Source organism: Carettochelys insculpta, chromosome 4, assembly GCF_033958435.1.
Source record: "Carettochelys insculpta isolate YL-2023 chromosome 4, ASM3395843v1, whole genome shotgun sequence".
Lineage (NCBI taxonomy): Eukaryota > Metazoa > Chordata > Testudines > Carettochelyidae > Carettochelys > Carettochelys insculpta.
In genome coordinates, this window is record NC_134140.1 from 106,755,268 (window position 1) to 106,773,399 (window position 18,132).

At 41.9% G+C, this 18,132-nt stretch overlaps 1 protein-coding gene across 4 annotated transcripts in view; it reads right to left on the reverse strand.

The window, feature by feature from the left end:
* Positions 1 to 487: 487 nt before the first annotated feature.
* The window catches only part of ALPK1 (alpha kinase 1), a 99,962-nt gene continuing 82,317 nt past the window's right edge, over positions 488 to 18,132 (reverse strand). For 2 of the 4 annotated variants that reach the window (XM_074993421.1, XM_074993422.1), the window contains exons 8-14: positions 17,558 to 17,653; positions 15,644 to 15,748; positions 12,401 to 14,588; positions 10,611 to 10,764; positions 8,109 to 8,271; positions 5,514 to 5,700; positions 488 to 4,425 (exon numbers count right to left, since the gene is read on the reverse strand). In XM_074993421.1, the coding sequence (XP_074849522.1) occupies positions 4,226 to 4,425; positions 5,514 to 5,700; positions 8,109 to 8,271; positions 10,611 to 10,764; positions 12,401 to 14,588; positions 15,644 to 15,748; positions 17,558 to 17,653 (3,093 nt within the window). In that variant the 3' untranslated portion in view covers positions 488 to 4,225. The remainder of the gene's footprint in view (positions 4,426 to 5,513; positions 5,701 to 8,108; positions 8,272 to 10,610; positions 10,765 to 12,400; positions 14,589 to 15,643; positions 15,749 to 17,557; positions 17,654 to 18,132) is intronic. The other 2 variants (XM_074993423.1, XM_074993424.1) reach the window with 2 other exon arrangements.

Consider the following 18,132-nt stretch of genomic DNA (forward strand, 5'->3'; position numbering starts at 1 on the left):
CCCATCCATGCCCCTGGTCCTTTCTATGGTGCCTCTGTCCTCCTTTCCTATATATTATCTGTCTTTAAGAAAACGTCAACTCCTCTTCTGTGCTTGGCCAAGATCCACCACCACACATGCACAGAACAAAAACAATCCTATCCAGCTTGTGTCTTTCTTTGCATATGTTACTTTTTAGTCTGCTAAGAAACAGAAATTGAAAGCCCAGAATTTTCGAGACGCAAGAGCTAGTAGTTAGGTTAGACAGACGAGCACCATTAATTCATTTTTATCAGACAGTACGTGTAGCATGTTTGTGATGAGATTTAATTGTAACTGTTATTTTTAAATGAGAAACTTAGTATTTTACTAATTATTAAAAAAACAGAAAAGCCTGATGTTTTTTCATTTAAAAACAATCAGCTATTTTTATCCACCCTGTAAAACAAACAATATAAACAGCAAATTAGCTTTTTAAAATTCTGCCTGGTTTAATGACCTCAAGTGTTTTTAGTGCTGATAGGAAAGCACGGCAGTATTACTTGTTTATAATTTATTATGACACTTCAATTAATCTTAGAGAAAATTAAAAAACACCCCATGGAGTTCTACAAAAAAGGCTTTAATGTAAAATTTTTGCAGACTATTAATTCTTAAAACCTTACTATTTTTCTTTTCTTTAAATTTTATGCATGTATTTTCCACAAGCACTAACCCATGAGCACATAACTTTTGTTACTTGGTTAAATCCAATGGTTTACTGTTGCAGACAATCCCCTTCTTTATTGGCTGTGGTACAAGATAACAGACTTAATCTTCCCAGTAACACGTGAGTTTTCATGTATCATTTTAATCTGCGAAACATTGGAGCTGAGTGTACTGTCACATGCTGATTTTACTTTTCTATGAGGAAGTGACTCCCAGGCTCAATGATGGATTGTTTGCTCTTTTCCAACAACAGGCAAGATGGTGAATGCCCTGGGGTGATAGACAGTGTGCAATGGAAACGAGAGCAAATCTGATGGCCCAGTTCAAGTTCACCTGACAAAGCTGGAGCAGTCTGCAAGCAGCATTCTAGAAAGGATTATTCACACTAGCATTATATTTTTGAATGCATTTTCCCCCTGTGCAGCTGCACAGTTCCCCAACACGGAAGGTTTATGCACCATAATAAAGAGATTTAATTTTTTTTCTTTTGCTTCCTACCCCTTCCACCTAGTTTCCCCTGCTCTGTGCAATTATATGGCCTCTGTATATCCAAACAAGCCAATACAAACATCACCTTGAAAACAATAGCAGAATTAAACAACAGTAACTGGACTTCTGCTGGTGGGAGAAACAAAAAGCTGATGGTTTTGTTAAGCCTAACTTTGTCCTGGGGGTGGGGGAGTTCCGATATTTTTATGTAGCTTTCGATTCAGTTTCTTTCCCCCTCAAGATGAGACAAACCCCCCTTAAATCAACTATGCCAACCAGATGACTTTCTGGGACAGGATATTGGAACTATAAGACATATTTTAGATTGTAAAAAACATACTTTATCTGAAGGAAGTCTCTATAGATTACGCAGGTAAATCAAACACCCTTTATTCACACCATTACAAAAACACAAAAGGGGGAACACTTTCTAATGTCAGAGGTGTTTTATTGTATATGGTGGGACAACTTCCTGAGAAGTGACAACTATTGGTCCCCATCCAAGGAGGTTGTTTGGCATGGGTAGACCTCTCCTGGAGTGATGAGGTTCTGTATTGAGACAGGGTTGAACTGCAGGGAACCATCTGCATGATGAAGGTTGTCAGCTGTTTCACAAGTACAGTTAAGACAGTAATACTCAGCATTTAGTAGACATTGCACTGGCATTTTCAAAGTGCTATACAAACAATAACCGTCGTCCTCATCAAACCTGTCTGGCAGGTATTTGCCTCATTTTGCAGAAAGGAAACAGAAGCAGAGAGAGGTAAATTGACTTGAGCAAGGCGTACAGCAAGTTAAGGGAAGAATCAGGAAAGAAACGCTCAAGTGTGTCTTGAATCCTGCATTGCCACCACTGGATCACACAGCTCACAAAAAAGTTTGGACAATAGCCTGAATGTATCTGAACCCATTTTGTCTCGCTATTTCACAGGCAGAAGCTTTCAGTGAGGTCACAGAGTGACTGGATTAGCAATACAGGCTAACTGCAACTGCCAACAAGGTAGCGCTAAGGATGAGTCTTCACAGCATAGTTTGCTCAGGTTACAACCTAACCATTAATACGAACTCAGTTCTTGCCTATTTTAACCTCAAGCCAGCTGGCCTGTCAGGTAATGTCTACACTATAGCTTGAGGGAACAATTCTTAGCCCCACTTGAAATCCCATTCCCAAAACAGCAGTGTGGCTGTTGAGCTCAGACCTAAGGGGTTCTACAGGCTTGGACTCTGACAGCTAGGCCATGCTGTGACATCCACCTTGCTATTTTAAGCATACTTGTTCATGCAGAGCTAGCTGGAGTCTGGCTGCCTGTGCTGAAAATAACCCTCCCAAAGGCAGTGGACACATACCCTAAGAGAGAGGGGGTTGCTAGGTATGAATTGGGGATGTAACAGCTTGAGTTACAACAACTGAGTCACAACAACTCATCAGTCTGTGCTGCCCATCCAATTGCTCTGGTGTAAATCAGAAGACTAGCTAGAGCGCAGTAACTTGAGTGTACTAACTTGAGCTATTGGCAGCAGTGAAGACAAGCCCTATCAGAAATCTAATGAAGACAGACCCTGACATTCTGTGCCCCTTGAATGCATCCCCAGTGAGATTCTGAAAAGGGAATGAAATAACTACATTTGCTACTTTCCAATTCTCCAGGTGGTAGCTCACAACAGTCCACTAAGGTCATGTCCATGAATTACAAGCTTTGGTCTGAAACAAAAAACAACAAAAGATTGTTTCATAAGAAGGAAAAAGCAGCAGCTGCTTCTACCCAGGGTAAGCACTATGGGAGCCTGCGGACAGCACACATACCGCAGGATGTTCAAAGACTGTGGAGTGTTAAAAATCAGGGGTACTTGGAGTGTGTTATAGATCCCTGAACAATCGTAAAAGTGCAGAGAAAAATGAATGAAATAAAGAGGAAATGTTCAAAGAAGCAGCTGCATGTATATGCAATATACTAAAACGTGGCCCCAGCAGAGTCAGCAAATGTGTAAAAGCTGCAAGAAGCATCTTTGGAGTGTGGGCTGAACTAATTTAAATATTCTCAGGAGACAGAACAGCAGTCTAATGACTCAGTGTTGACATTTATGTTGACAGCAGAAACCCCTAAAACAAACATCAACTGTTTTTAAAATTCTTTCCAATATAAACTAGACTTAAAGATTCTAAGGAAGCAAACAAATTCTGTGGAGAACTACAATTTTATATTACAGCCTTTTTCCATTCACTTCAGCATGGCTACTTTCGTGAATAAGGGTTGCCAGGCTGGGCTCTAAATTTACGGCAGTCACAGTTCCACTGGAGGTAGCGATGGGACTTTTGTTTTGTTTTTAAGAGGGATCTATCACGGGCTGGTAGGAATGTCTCCTATGGGCACATCAACAGAGGTGTGAGCAAGTCGAGCCATTCTTTGGTTTCAAGAACAGTCTTGCCTGTATAAGGACTGCAAGGTTTGCTCTGTGGCTATCAGGGTTAAAACTGCTATTTTACAACATAAGCAAGAAATTACATCCTTAGGTCTTAGAGGAAGGACGTACATTTTTATCACTTTTTGTTTCAGTAACACAGCATGTTGACATTGGAAAAAAGTCTCTGAAAATCATAAATACAAGTAAATTCAAATAGCAGATCCTCTTTCTTAGAATAGTACCTCCTAACAGCAGCTGGCTTTATAAATCCCACTGTCCTTTCTCAGCCAAAACCCACACTGAAGCTAAGCCCTGAATAAAAAGATTGTACTATTTTGTCTCCTTCTGATGCTGTGATTTCTAGAGGAGACTGATCATTATAAGGACAAAGTTCTAGTGTGAGCTCCTAGTTTTCCTGTCCCTTGTGGATTTGTTGTACTATTTGTGTTCCTTGAGTCTACTTTTATATAGTTCTGTTAATTTCCAAAACAAGCTGTGTTCAGTAGCATGGTGTTACCCACCTGGAAGTACAGGCCAGGTACTTCCAACACTTAGGAATAGCAGTAGTTTACTTTTATGACGCTGCTCTCAAAGCAGAGGTATTTAGGTCAATAAATGACTGAGGAATCAGGTTCTTGGCATAAGGCTAAGTTGGTTCTGCTAGTGAAGGTCTTGTCAGAGAAAGATGATGGCAGATTTCATTGCACTCCACATGCTGATTATTGAAGAAATAATAAATTCCTTTCTCCCCAAAATTGGTGGAGTGTGAAACATCTTTCTCATTAAGAGAATGAATTTGGGGATCTGTGAGGTAGATCAGGCCTTTTCCATTGCCGGTCACCCAACCTGGATAAATAAAGAATACATTGGAATGTAAAATGACACACAATAGTCCCTTCACTTCACTGTGGTCTGTAAATAAGCCTCTCTCACCCCAAGTCTGATCCCATGTGTGGCAATTTTACATGAGTGAAATTCTGTTGACGTCAATGGAATTACTCCTGATTTACCCCAGGATCAATGAGAGCAGAATAAGACCCTTAATGTCGACATTGATATTCAGGTAAGAACACAATCACAGTCAGGAGCCAACAGAAATGGGCTGTCTCTGAGCTCCTGGGAGGGGTGGAAGCCATCCCTCAGCACCACCCAAATTAAGCTGTGCCCCTCCCAGTCAGCCCTTAGCACTGCCCACACTGTGCAGCCAGCGCTCCAGGAGCAATTTAAACGGCCCAGGATGCCAGGGCTCACCGCCGCTACTGCAGCAATGGTGTCAGTAGCCAGAGTCCCAGGCTCTTCTGAATCACCAGGCCCCGGTGTAGTTGCCCCCTCCCAGTGGGCCTGATCACAGGACGACATTAGGTCCCAACAGCCTCCTGTTTTTGGCTCTCTCCTTCTAAGGGAGGAGGGGCACTTGAGTGAGCAGAAACATTAGAAGTGCAGGTCCTCAGCTCTAGCCAAGGAGAGCCTGTAGAGCTAAGGGGTGGGAAGGCGTGCACCCAAAGATAGCTTTCAGCCATTCAGGGGCTGGCTGGAGACAGGAAAGGAGAGGGGTAGCATGTGAACTGCTATACCGTCTCTGGTTCACCTGAGGAGCCCCCTTTGCCAAGAAGCTCCATGAGGCCAATTTCCATTAGCTTCAGTTTAGCTTTCACAAGGATACAGTGACATAAGTTTGCATCACACTAGGATCTGGCCTAGGAACACGATCACAGTTTCTCTTACATCAAGAAGGGAGAGCGCTTCTCTTTAAGCCAACAGGTGTTATTTATTTCACAATCCAAAAATTGAGGCCTGCTTTCTTACACGTCTGAGTCCCCTCTATGCCTCCCTTGGCCTCAGGGACATTTTAAAATGGCTTTGTTCTTTGTATAGAACAAGCTGCTGGAAAACGGGAAGGACACAAAACAAACAGAATCAGCCATCATACAAACCTTGTAAATCAACAACCACATCTGTGCCATGGGAAAACGCGTAGGAGAAATGGCCAAAGGCCAAGCCATACTCAGTGGCTTTGTATTCTGTCTTTACCACTTTCGTATTATTAGATAATTTCACAAATTCTCCCAGAATATAGGGCTCCACACTCACACAGCCTTTTATAGATTTGCCTTCTAAGATCTGAAAGAAACCACAATGTTAAAGGATTAAAATAATCCCAGTAGAGATGAAATGGTGAGACATCCTTTAGCTCAGCTATTTGAATTCTTCCTTGCACTATTACTTCTCCCCATAGCACTAAAAGGAACATGGACCTAAAAAGCCATCCACTTGTTCGTTTCCATCTGAGCACATGTGGAAGCAGAGCTCCCATCTAGCCAGACAGTGTCAGCTCTAGAAATGCCAATTCAACCTCGTGAGACAAGGCATGGCGATCAACAAGTTCTATAGGTGTCTTGTAAAGCAGAAGAAAAATAAATTGCAAGAAAATCAGTGTAAGAAATGAGATAAGGAGCTGGGAAGATGGCAGACCAGTGACCAGCAGTTGTTCATCTTTTGATGTGTCTGTGGTTGCTTGATATAGTTATGTTTACATAGTCAAGCACTTGAATGGATTAGTGTTAAAGCTACATTGGGCCTTGAAAACTAATACTCCAGGGTTAAAGAGCACCAAAGGAGCATGCTTAGCAAAAGCAGTAGAGCAAAGCTTTTTGAGCCAAGGTCATTTGCATATTGCATTATAGCATACACATGAACAACAGAACAAGAACTTATACTCTACACACATATAGGACAGAAATTGGACAGCTATAGCATACATAACAGTCTACTTGCTTGCTTGTATTTGGGACACAGAAGTCTAATAGAACCCTAGTTAAATATATAACCTAGGTCTATAAAAGACAGAGGGACAGATGGTTGGCTAATGCTCTGGCCGCTGGGTGCCACTCAGGTGATGCAAGAGGGCCAGAGGAGCTGCAGATTTTCTTGGAATGGACAACTCCCCACATGGCTTGTAGCTAGCTATTTTGACTCTATACCATCCCTCCTCAATCTGCTTGGTAAGAACAGTGTCTTGGGGGCAAGTCTGGATGTGCTGCAATCTGGTGACCCTCGTCTGTTCCGTGAGTGTCATTAGAAAGCAACGCCAATGCGCGTAACCCTGAGGCTGCCCTGAGAGGGGCTGGCTGGACCCGAGGTTCTAGCCCATAGTATTGGAACACTCTTACTATTAGTCACTATTCATAATGATTTAAAGTTTTTTTCACCGATCAACGGAAAAAAACCCAAAGTCCCTGTCCCAAGGATTGATAACCTAAGGGCCACACTGTGCTTGCCTGACTCACCCAAGTAGCAAGGCCACAGGAACCTTTGCTGAAGTGGGTGGACCTAGACAAAGCATCAGAGATATTAAAATACTACTCAAATATCCAACTGAGTACCAAATGTAGCCACACTATGCTATTTAAGGTATAATTATACTATCAACAAAAGGACACCTTTAATTCTAGGCACAGAGACTACATTCTTCTCCACAGCACGTTTCTTTTTTTAAAAAGTGGAGGGTATAGCCCTTTAAGAATTGGGAGCTGTCCTTCCCCAATCCCACCAGTTCTGGTGCCAGCGCTCAGTAGTCCCACTTAAATCAAAGGTCCACTTGAAGTGGATAAACTGAGCAGAATTTACCCTGATTCTGGTATCTCTGAAAGCACCTTTATAAGTAATAGGCTACATTTTGAAGAAACACACTAAAGATGCAGCTATTAAAGTAGCTTGTGCATTTGCAGACAAACACAAGTCCTCATATTTCTGTGCACAAATAGGTTAGGGGCAACTACATCTCTCAGCTGGTTAAATGCATCCTTCCCTGCTCTAGGTACACAGATAAAGGAATGGTTTGGTGGGGCTGGCAGGATATGCATATTTTTACATTTGCACCTATTGTGCCCTCTGGTGAGGCTCTGTGTTGGTATGGTCTATACTCAAACTGGTTTACCACGTAATGGCATTTGCCTCTAGGGGACATCTGCCCTGCATTTCAGAGTGACACTGAGTGAGTCTCCCAACCTGGGTGGACAGACTGAGTCAGCAACGCTCATAGAAGCCTTCTAAAATAGCTGTAGACAGTGCTTTGAAGTTACAGCTTGAACTCAGACTCAAACCTAGGGAGGGGCTGAGCTTCAAAACCTAAGCTCCATCCTGAGCTGCTAGTTCTCCCAGTCTGTCAGTCGTTGGCCAGGAGGCCAAATCCTGCTTGCTCCAAAATGCTGTGTTACATACCCTCAGGGTATGGGACACACTTGGCTTATCACTAATTATTATTGTTCTGCAGGGATCGTGTAGCTCTCTTTATTCTATACTTGGTCTCAGACAACAATCGGGGTACCCCTGCTGTCAGCTAGAAGTTTTGTGCCAAGATGGAGTGAAATGGAGGAGGCTTGTACATGTCCTATGCTCCACCCGCAGCACAAGGGTTTAAGTGAAGTAAGTCTCTACCCACTGCTCTACAGGAAAAACATTATCTGAGCACTTTCTGCTGGCTTCTGTAAGTCCCCTACTTCAACTGATTTCTGTTCAGAACTTCCTACCAGGAGTACTGCAGAGGGGATGTAAAAGATTTGTGTTGGGATCTTCTGCTCATACAGCCTTTTGTTGAATTCTGTCACATAGTACTGAGCAGTCATTTGTCGCTCCACATCACTGAAATGGTGAAGAAGCCCCTTTTCTTCTTTGTACTCTTTCCCGACATACCTATGTGAGTAAAAACAAACAAACACGCAGTGTAGCCAAATCCCTCAGTTAGATAGCAATAGGGGGAACCCACACTGGGATGCAAATCACCACCACAAATCCACTTTGTTGTTCAAGGCCAAAGCTGCTTATTGGTACCTTATTTAAAATGACAGCTGAAATCTGACTTTGTACCTCCTGATGGAATAACAAAAGTTAGCTATGAAAAATCTTAGCCTTCGGGTGAGAATTTCAAAAGCGTGTAAACAAATTATGCATACAACTCCAGCTGACTTCCACTGGAGCACAGGCACCTTTGAAAATCCCACCAGACTCCCTAGTAACCCATACATCACATTTACTGATCGTCTAGAATCCACTTTTGCCACTTGCAAAGTGGTGTACCTTCTGCTTGTGGTGTACCCTTCCCATCTAATAGCACCATGCGTTCGTGACCACTTACAGAGAATAAGGGGCTGCCCTCAGCCTTAGCTACTAGCTAGCTGGTTTTTCTATTATGCAGTAGAGCATCATATACTAAGCTCCAGAGGTCTCAGGTTTGTTCTGCTTGAAGATGACTGGGCTCTGTCCACATTACCCAAAGCAGCAAGCACTGCCTCTGGGTGCTGTGGCCTTAGGTGGACTTCTTCCACCTCTTAAGGCGGAGGTGTACATTTCACAAAGCCACTAAAGTTTTACCTATTTCTCTGACATGCCATGCTCTTCCCCACCCAGCTCTCTTCTTATCCCATCCTCTTGAGAGCCAGATAGCTAGACTAAGGCTTGGTCTACACTAGGCAGGTAAATCAATTGCACATACGCAATTCTAGCTATGGCAACTGCGTACCTAGAATCAACTTGTCTGCAATCAGCTTACTTGTCTGTCCCCACTAAGGAAGGTTGATGGAAGAGTTTCTCTTGGAGACCTTCTTTAATCCTTGCGATAGCGAGAAGTACAGGGGTTGACTGCCAATCCGTGATAGATCAATTTGTGGGGGCCAAAACCAGATGCACTAAATCAAATCCCTGGCAGATCGACTCTGATCTTCTGAGTAATGTAGGCCTGGCTTCAGATATTTAAAGCCTTTTAGGCATTGCTGAGCTTGGCCTTGCAATCCCCAACTGATTTAGGAGCCTAACTCTTACTTTCGAAAGTAATTCAGATACTCAGGAGCCAAAATCTGACTGCAAGTGGAATTCATGCGCCCAAGTGTCTATATTACTTTAAAAACAAATCAGATGTTGGCATTGGAACACAGAACCCAGCAAGGCCTAAATTCTTTTATAAATCTGGATTATAGTGCACAAGATGCTACAGACCTCCACTCGGGCAGAGGACAATATGTGGTAGTGAATCTTGCGCTCATAAGCAAACCTCTACTCATACTGATACTAAAACAGAACAGGCTTGCCACTCTGCTGTGCTCCTTGTTTACACACAAGCTTGTGCTGGAATCACAAAATTCATTTTAATTTTCACATTTGCTTATTTCACGTGAGCCTGTTTCTCTCTCTTGTTACAGATTAAGGGAGTGTTGTATCTGCTTTGTACTTCAGTCAGAAGTAGGAAACAATTGAAAATGAGAGAGTTTGAAACAATCAAAGGTATGAAATAAAATCCACTCACTTATTTCTGTGCAGGTTTGCATGGAGAAAAGCCCAAGGGCATATTAGGAAAATGGAAACTAAACGTGACACAGTGTCAGATAACACAGAAAACAATAATGAAGCAATTGGTTCTTTTTAAATACCTCTCGTTCTGGAAAGACATTAACTGCAGAATCACACTGAGTAACAACAGCTATAATAAAACAAAAAGGCAGGCCTGTAGCACTTAAAAGATGAACAAAATAATTTATTAGGTGATGAACTTTCGTGGGAAGAGACCCACTTCTTCAGACCTAGAAAATTCTAAGATCTGAAGAAGTGGGTCTGTCCTACAAAAGCTCATCACCTAATAAATCATTTTTCTAGTATTTAAAGTGCTACAGGACTTTTTATTTTTTTGTTTTTTTTGGGTAAAGATACAGACTAACACACCTACCTCTCTGTGACTATGAAGAACTATAATAGTGAGGCTCAACCCAACAGCCAGGAGTTTTGGAAGGAATTATAAAAACTTTTAGCTTCAGGATATTAGACAGTTTTTACTAGGGAAGATTATGAAGAAATTTCCCCTTGGGAGCAGGTTAAGCTTTAGCAGTGAGGTTTCTTGCACTTGTTTATGGAGCATTAGAGACAAGACACTGGACTAAGACAGATGTTGGCTCTAATCCAGGATGGCATTTGCTATGTTTGTATGTGTGTAGAACTACCCCCAGATTAAAATTTCCCTTCAGTGATCTGAGTTGGATCAATACCTTCCCAGAGTTTCTTCTTGATGCAGAAAGTGTATCCAAAATGCGTTCCTTTGTTTGCCTTCCTTGGCCACGCTCAGGTAGTCACCAATATATACAGCTGTCTCTTGGCCTGTCCACAGCCCAGATATCTTGGAGTATTTCAGAAGAAGAGCATCTGCCAAAAGAAAACCCCCACAAATGAACTTGTGTGTGTCTTTAGCAAGGTTGTTCCATGCCAGTAACCAAGGACGAAACCTAAGAGCTCGCAATTTTTTTCTGTTAGGCTAGAGGTCCAGGACTAAACAAAGTCTCTAAAGCTCTGCTATCTTGTCACACTCAATCAGTTCCCACACTGTAGCTCCCACGCTGTAGCATTGTAACAACATCTTTTGAAGTGGTTCATCCAGTAGCAGAAATGTAGTTAGCCAAAATGCATTGCTTTGGCAGAAGGACATACCGTAGGGCTGTTTTGGGGTTGCTCCTGTTTTATACGCTAATAAAAGCGTAAGTGATCATGGTATTCTGCAGAGAAACTACTAGCAAGTAGAGAATACAAAATATCTACAGCTGAATCAAATACCTTTCACTCCTGTTCTGTAATGCTGCTGCTTTGTGCCTGTCACAAGCCCCAAGGGAGCACAGATTATGTATATAAGATTGAGTAATACCAAATTGTGTGGCACTGGATATTATACTGATAAGAATATCTAGATTTATAATAATTAACCACAACGCAAATTTGGAAGGGATATAAAATCTTCAGGGTTAAAGCCAATCTATTGCTCGGGATTTGGAAAAGATCTTCATGCAAAGGCAGATGGTCACATTTGCCCACTGCAGGGTTCTTATACCTTCCCTTGAAGTATATGACATTGGCACTGTCAGAGAGTGGATGCTGTTCTAGACAGACCATGGCACTTAAAGCAGGGCAGGAAATGATCCCTCAAGAATTTTCAGGAGTTCAAATAATTTGCCCATCACATGTCAAAATCTGAACAAATTTTCACAAACGTAACTTCTGATTTTTTTTTCTTCAGATCAGGTCAGTCAAACTTTTTCATCAAAACATACCCTCTTTAGATTAGAGCCACACTTGAAACCGGAGCTTCACTTCAGTTGTGTTTATTAACTCGATGAGCTAGCAGACAGAGCTCCTAGACTCTCAGAATGAAAAGAACAAAATCCAAAAGAACCTGAAGACAAATTAAGCACATAGAGATTCTGGCAGCAGGTACAGCATGACCCAGTTTGGTTAACAGATAAAAGGAAAAAAATCTGATGTGATATTAAGCAAAATAATAAACTAAACCACAAAATATTGATCTGCCCTAGTTTCGCTCATTCTTCTCATTTAAGTATTGTAAGAAATGGAGTCTAAAAATAGCCAAACCCAAAAGATCTGCATAATCCTAGTAAGAACAAGAGACCTAATTCTGCAGCCTTTTCTTCGCACAGTTTCATAGATGTTTAAAACCAGAAAGGACTGGTATGTACTCTACTCTGATCTAAAGTATTGGTGTAAAGCAAAATGATAATCAAACATGGGACCCTAAGTTTACAATGGCAGTGGCTCTAACCTCTGAACAATATGGCCAATACAAAGACACAAATGAATCAGACCTTGGATGTTTATCTGCTGCTCCTATCTATTTTTGAGGGTTTTACACCTGGTTCATCACCATACGAGTGCCAGCTGGCATGTGGTACAAAATCCTTTCAAAGGGTAGCTCTTACCATTTTATAGCTATGTTTGGGATCACAACAGCACCAGGCACAGACACAGGAGTGGTAGTGGGGGAGATGTTACTTACCGTATGCTTTGTGGAGTTGTCTAGCTTTAAACATTCCAGTAGTCTCCAGTCTCTGTGCTAGCCAGTCATGTGCCACACCTGACAAGAGCTTCTCATAGTCATCCTCCTCTAGAAAGCGAGCTTTTAGGGTTTGTTCTTTGGTTCTCCCTGGAACAAAGACAAAAGAGCTCCCACTGGAGTTCAGAAATGATGGACTCTCTAGTTCAGAGAAACTCCAGGAAAACTGAGGTGATTTGTACCATGATTTCAGAGAGGAGCTGGAGCTGTGGCTACTGTTCAGAATGTTCCTGGGCTTTTCTGCTTCATCCTCCTCAGTGGTAGCACTTTCATTAAACATGTCAGTTTCTGGCTTCTTCCTCCCTGACAGCGAAACTCTGGTCCCAATCCCAGAGCTAAGTGGAGGCCTTGGAACATTGGTGGCAGGAGAGTCGTTTACTGAGCTCCCTCTGCTGCTGAAAGCAAACTCCCATCCATCTTCTGTATCTGCCTGGGTGTCAACTTCAGACATTTCAAAAGACCTATTTCTATCCATTTCAGCAGAAGATTTATTAATCCAGTTACTTACAAAGGAATCAGTGGCTATCTTTGGCTTGTTGCTTATAGATGTTGTAGCAGCCACCATAGACACATAAGGCTCAACTGACAGATCCTCTGTTGTGTCTACAGTATCTCCTAATGGGTCAACCCACAGAGAATTATTTCTAGTTAATGGCTCCATGACTTTTCTAGACCTTTCAGCATCTATTACATTTCCTTCCACTATGTTACACTGAATAGGATTGTGATTAAGCTTAAAGTCCCTATTGCTCTCATTGGTTCTAGACTCAACCATTTCAAATGACTCTAATTCTGCCAAAGAAGAGGAAATCATTTCCCTATCAGGTCTGTTGGGATCAGAAAAATGGGGACCCTTTAAGTCCATGGAAGAAACAGTATTGTTCCTGAAGTCTATATTAGCGGCATCCCCTGCTTTCTGGTTTAAGGCATTCCTTTCCAGTTGCGTCTCCTGCAAGAGACCTTCTCTGGAAGCAGAGGAAATATCTGCTAATGTATTAGCAGAGAGCATATTATCTTTTAATGAAGGCTGAGAAGGACCCGAACAGCTGCCTGGTAATTCTTGAAGAGAGAGATGATGAGTTTTGAAAGGCAATGAGTGCAGGCTACCAGCTTGAACATTTTCCTCAGAAGATTCAGTGGAGGCTGTGCAACAATGCTCATCCCCTGAGCCCTTTTCCCTTTGTTGCCAATCTCTGGGTAGCTTGTTGCTAGTGTTCCAATCTACTTCCTCCCAGCTACCAGAGGAACTTGATTTTGACAACTTGTCCCAAGACCTCAAAGAACTAGTGGTTTGACTCCTGCTTCGCAGGCTGCTGAAAATGCTATTTTCATCATTTGCAACTTTGTCTAATGGCTTGCTCTCTATCTCCTCTTCAAAGGAGACATTCATTGCATTAGGTCTAGTCCATTTCCTTCTTGTCTGGTGACTGAATAGCTCATGGTTTCTTCTTGCTTTTTGTGCAGCAGAAATTTTGGCAACACCTTTACCATAGCACAATTTTTCTTCAGTGGTACACATGGTGTCTACATTTTTAGTTTCAGTTTTTAAAGCAGTGATGCAGGCTCCCATTTTGGCTTCTCTGTGCCTGGTTTCATGATTCCTGCAAGTACTTTCAAACACTTCACTTATTGACCTATGATGCTGGGAATGCATTTCAAGGATTTTCTCAAAATTGATTTCACCACACAAAATAGGCTTTTCCACTCCACCTTTGTAGCTGTCAGGAACATAAGACCTTGCATCTGAATTAGCAAAGCTTTGTACTTCTAGATGTTCCTTAACAGATGTGATCAAAGACATGATCTCCTTGGCAAGAGTTTCTTTGTCTTGATCCTCTGTAAATGGTGAAGTGCTGTAAATGTACAGTTTCTCCATAGCTTTGATACATAGATGTCTCACTTCAGAGAGTCTCTCGCTTTCTCTGTAGAGTCGCTGATGAACTGTTGAAAGGCAGAAAGCCGCTTTAATTAAACTATGGAGCTCCTGCCTGCTCGTGACAGGATCATTTTCATTCTTTGTGAGGAGACCAATTTCAAAGGATTCCTTCGCTTCATGCAAGTAGAACTTTCTCTTCTCTGGAGGACATTCTTTGGAGTGACTATAGGACAATAAGCACGTGCCCCGGATGTTCTGAAAAGGAGAAAGGACGTGAAGTCAATAAATTACATATCTGAAAGCCTGTTCCAAGTTAAAAAAACAAACAAACACTTTCTACATGCATTTTGAAGCACGTATACCAGCTCATTCCAATTAGTTAGGGTTGATCCTGCTTTGAGCAGGTGGCTGGACTAGATGACCTCTTTGAGGTCCCTTCCAGACCTAAAATTCTATGATTTCTAAGAAATGAGGTAAGGATTGTTTTATATCTCCAGTTGATGTTCTCTCTAATTATATTCCATCCATGGACAGAATACATTTTGGTATGTGCATTAACAGTAGAAACATTCTGCCAGCTTTGGGCACTTTGCCAATCAGCTGGGTGGCACCTGAATCTCCCCTGGGCAGCTGCCCAAGCATTCAGCTTACAGGGAACACTGCCTCTGATTATTCTGAAATCTAAGTTTGCTTAGAGTTGAAGGGAGGTGAGGCATTAACTTACAAAGCATCTGGTAGGCCAGGGGTCGTCAACCAAAATAGCAAGAGCCATTTTTCTCAATTCAGTTAAAAAAAAATCAAGAATTCAAGAGCTTCAATTCATGTGAATATGAGATGGTCCTTAATAAATAGTGTTAAACCAGACTTTTTGTAACCCCTATTTGAAGAACAGCACACACACAGTGATTTGTAATGTGATACCTATTTACTGCAGAACATTCAAAAACTCTTTACCTGTTCTATTTCCTCACACTTTACATGTGGGTACTTGCTCCATTGTCTTCCTGACTTTCACTCTTGAACCTTCTCTCTCTACAGGATGCTGGGGGTAGCTATCCAACATTTCAAGAGCACATATCGTTTGCTACTTCGATACAAGTTGATCAGGAGGATGTGTTTTTTGTTTTAAACTTTGCAATTATAGTATCGGGAGCCACAAAGAAGTCCTTAAAGAGCTGCAGTTTGCAGACCCCTGTTCTAGGGGATGTGTGTCTTTACCTGTCATTCTCTCTCTGTGGTTGTAGGTAGGAGTTATAGGAAGAGTGCACCGTCCTTTCTGAATCAGAGGTGTGAACTGAAATCATACTCACCACAGCTGTGAGCACAAAGAGTGGAGTGAACTGGCTGAAGGCAGCTGCCAGTTTGCAGGCTTCAGCAGCTGAGAGTAAGCGATGGTCAAAGTCTTGGAGAAGGCTCTGTTAAAACAGCAGGATATAAGTTCCTCTCCAGATTATGTCATCTTTCTAATGCCATGTTGGTGGGAAAAACAAAAAGCAAACAAACAAACCAACCAGGTAACCATTCTTGGGTATATCTATCTGCAATGCAAGTCCAGTGTTACTAGAACTTGAGTTAGAAAACCCTGGATTTATTAATCTAGGGCTTGAGTGTCTACACTCATTTATAACCCTGGAGACTGTTGAATACTGGTGCTGGAGCATATAAACTGCATTATGTGGGCCTGTGTCCAATAACCCATATTCTAGATTTCCTATTACTGTCCCAAAACATGGCTGCTCTTACTCTTTCTACATGGTGTGGTGTGGAAAAACTTGACTGTCCAGAGGACAAAAAAAGTCACCCTATGGGGTGGACTTGCAGAGCACAGATGTCAAAGCAGTAAAGCAGGCTGTATTCCCACCCCAGAGTGACAGTGATTAGGGAGGGGGAGCCACAGGGAGATGGGAAGGATGGTAGAGCATAAACCCTGTATCTTGACTGACTCAGGCTCAGATCCACCACCCTCATGGGGTCCTGGGACACTGGGTCTCAGCCCCACGTTAGTGTGATTTTTGCAGACAGAAGTGGGGTTAGGCTTGAGCCTGAGTTTGAATCTTGAGCTTCCACTGAAGCGTAGATATACCCAGTAAAGACTTGACTGTATAATGAAGGTAATAGCAATGTGGTAGGAAATAACTGGCAATAAAAGGGTCAGAGTGCGGTCTGAGTTACAGCATAGTCAGCACAGTCCCACTGAAATCAGAGGACTGATCTGACTGCAGAGCTCAGCTGTACCTGCTGAGAATGTGATTCGCAATTTGTCTGAATGTAATAAAATGTTACAGCTTGACACTTAAATTGAATCAGGCAAAGTGGTAACCAAACCATGAGGTACACGGAGAGGGGTGGTAATCTGACAACATCAGAGAGTGGAAACTTGATACGTCAGCAGTAAAGCGTGCTTTGTTTGTATCTGTCCATAACGTGGTCTCTTGGAGGGACTGTCTTTGTCTGACCTAGGGGGGCAGTGGAATTCCTATTGGCCGTGTCAGTCCATTGTGGCAGGTACATATATACAGTATAGTATACTTGACAACTCTTATTTGTATCTTGCTTGGCAATAAACCCTGGCTAGGTGCCTTTGATCCTTATCTGGTCTGTGGTGTTTGGGGAACCCTGCAGGGTGTGCTGTGACTATTGGGTCCATATCATTAAATACACATGCAAACAGCCTTCTGGTTATCATCAGAGGAGCCAAAGACTCATGAGGACACAATGGCAGTAAATATGCACAGCTACAGGGTTCAATCTTGAGATCCTTAATAAGTTAAAACACAAAGCATTACTCAGGCAAATTGCCATTGACTTCAGTGAAGATCAGGCAGGATACAGTATGGACCTTCATATTTGATCAGTTGAATCCACTGGGTTTTGCTGATGCTTAACACTTCTTGTGGTTTGCATCCATAGGTGGTTTCTACGATAATGAGTCTTTGGCTAAGTGAGAGCAACGTACTAGATCATCTACACTAATTCCTCTGTCTGTCCATCCTTCACATCACGTTGGAAGTTTTGAGACTTACCTAATTTTGGCCAATGTTCGCACTGTCCCTTCAGTTTGCCCTGGAGGGAAATGACATTCATTTTGTGTCAAGCTGGTAATGAACTTTTTGGCTGGAGTTGAGGAGCTTCCCCAGGCATATAGGACAAGACCAGGACGTTTAGCCGAGCTTGGTGCAACTAAATAAGGATCAGCAAGCGACTTCTAATAAATGAATATTTACCAAGTTAACTTGAGAGTTGTTCTTAAAACTATTATAATCTTCCTCACTCATAGAAACAAAGATATCAGCCAAAATACCCAAAGATGTAGCAATTCCCTGAAAAATAAAACACCAAATGAAAAAGTGTTTTTTCCATTTTATTTTCAATTTCTGCCAGTACTGCACAAGATACAATGATAAAGACAGTCCCATGCCATCTACAAGGAGAGATGACACATGGGGAAATCTAAAGAAAGAAATGATGGAGCCAGATTTTTTTTTCGATTATTGGAAACGTGTGCATTGAATGGCATTGAGGAAAGACTGAGGGATAGGGTAAGTCTGTATAGGTCCATTAAACTGAATTAAACTACATCTATTTACACCAATTGTGGATCTAGCCCTGTATTTTTAGTAGCGATTTGAATGAGGGTTGGAATTTTATTACAGTCTTCCTTGTATTTCCTTTTGCCTGTCAGCTTTTCAAGTTTGACAAATTCATCACAATTATCACGTCATGTAACATAAGAATATCTGCAGACTAAATGCTACATTAAATCCTAACTAAACAGCTTTTGGAAAAAAGGTTCTTATTC